Raw genomic sequence first — 1,713 nt, 5'->3', positions numbered from 1 at the left:
ACACACACACACACACACACACACACACACACACACACACACACACACACACACACACACACATCCATAGTTGTAAAGCAGCTTTTTTTTACTAAGTACAATCATTAAAATTATTTGTCATTTCTTTTTCTTAAGTGCAAACTTTAAACTTAATTTTCTAGAACAAACTACAATAGTCTGGAATCTTTGCTTAAACGGATCGACAACAATTTGGAAGACAAACAGCATTCTCTGAACACCGATGTTATGTGCCTGGACATGAGAACACCACTGAAAACAGGAGACAGAGCGCGTTTACCTAATGAGACGGATCGTAATATCGTATTGACACATATGGAGAAAGAAATTCCGTTGGAATCTTAATCCTTACGATATCAATTCGATGTCTCATTCTTACCATCTTGGATCACTAGACTCGTTCATGTTTTCACCTATTTAAAATAGATCAAGAAAATCTCTAAAATTTCACAAACATATATTCAACTTTCTAGAACAAATGTTTAAACTTCATTTTAGAAAATAAAATGTAGAATACGTTATAATTATCGAAAGACTTATAAGTTAGGAAAAAGTAAGGAATCGCTCGGTCACTAGTGACCCATGACAGTTGAGTACGAGTTAATTCAACTGCCCCATTTGAGTTTCTAAAACATGATTTTGTAGACACTGTCTTTAGTGCTTAAAAAAACTTGTCAGTCTCCATCTTTATTTATACATATATTATAGATATATTATACAAAAAAAAACAAGAATTTCGATTGAAATTTGATAAATATTAGGGAATGTTTGCAATACTGTTTATCCAGATACAATGAACGCTAAGTCACATTGTATGCCTTTCAACAAGTGAAACAAATGACACAGTATGACACAATGGATCATTACATCATTGTTGTTTGCCAATGTTAAACAAAGGGTGCTTTCCAATTGCAATATCCTAGCCACTTTGTGTACACGGCGATACAAGTTGCGTTCTAATTGTCCATTATCGACGCAACGCTACACATCTGTATTCAGTTGAGGACTGTGTAAGCTTGATTTTCTAATGACAATTACATGTTACTTAGAGGCTCTGCACAATAATAGGAACAGAGAACAGAGAATAAGAATTTCAACCTATCAGAAATCATGTATTGTGGAATACAGTTTCTAATAGGTTGAAATTCTTATTCTCTGTTCTTTGTTCCTTTTATGCAGAGCCCCTAACTACGGCGGCTATAAATAAGCTTGAAAAACGTTGAATGGCCGGCACTTTTTACTTTTTATTTAATATAAGTGGAAAAAGCTACATTTAATCTAACTTTATCTGAAACGAATTTCAACCATGCACAGCGTACACATTTTGTTCCAATGAAGCGTGTACAATGATACACTTTGTGCGTTCCTGTCCCAGCAAACGAAAATTGATTGAAATGAATTGAATGGATTTAGATTTTCAGAAAAATTGATTCACGAATGTTAAAGTGAATGTTTTTCAATCCTGAATGCATTTTTATTCATTTTTATTCATTTATATTGCATAGAGTATATCTATACTTTTCAATCTAAAAATAATATTAACTTTTACTGTGCACAACATACATCTTGTGAATATTGTTCAATTCAAAATTTTGAATAGGAAATGCAGGAAATACAGGAAAAATTTTCAATTGCATCTAATTAAATCTAATTGAATCCAATTGAATCGAATTAAATCCAAAAAAAAGTATTCGT

The 1,713-nt window shown here is 32.3% G+C and overlaps 1 protein-coding gene across 1 annotated transcript in view; it reads left to right on the top strand.

Annotated features, from left to right (window-relative positions):
* The window catches only part of LOC105620179 (tektin-2), a 2,468-nt gene extending 2,105 nt beyond the window's left edge, over nucleotides 1–363 (top strand). Inside the window, exon 6 of the mRNA XM_012201683.1 lies at nucleotides 162–363. Within this exon, the coding sequence (XP_012057073.1) occupies nucleotides 162–363 (202 nt within the window). The remainder of the gene's footprint in view (nucleotides 1–161) is intronic.
* The last annotated feature ends 1,350 nt before the right edge of the window (nucleotides 364–1,713 follow it).

This window comes from Atta cephalotes, assembly GCF_000143395.1.
Source record: "Atta cephalotes unplaced genomic scaffold scaffold00025, whole genome shotgun sequence".
Taxonomy (NCBI): Eukaryota; Metazoa; Arthropoda; class Insecta; order Hymenoptera; family Formicidae; genus Atta; species Atta cephalotes.
Note: the sequence above shows the minus strand (reverse complement) of the source record. Positions and strands in the feature narration are given on the sequence as shown.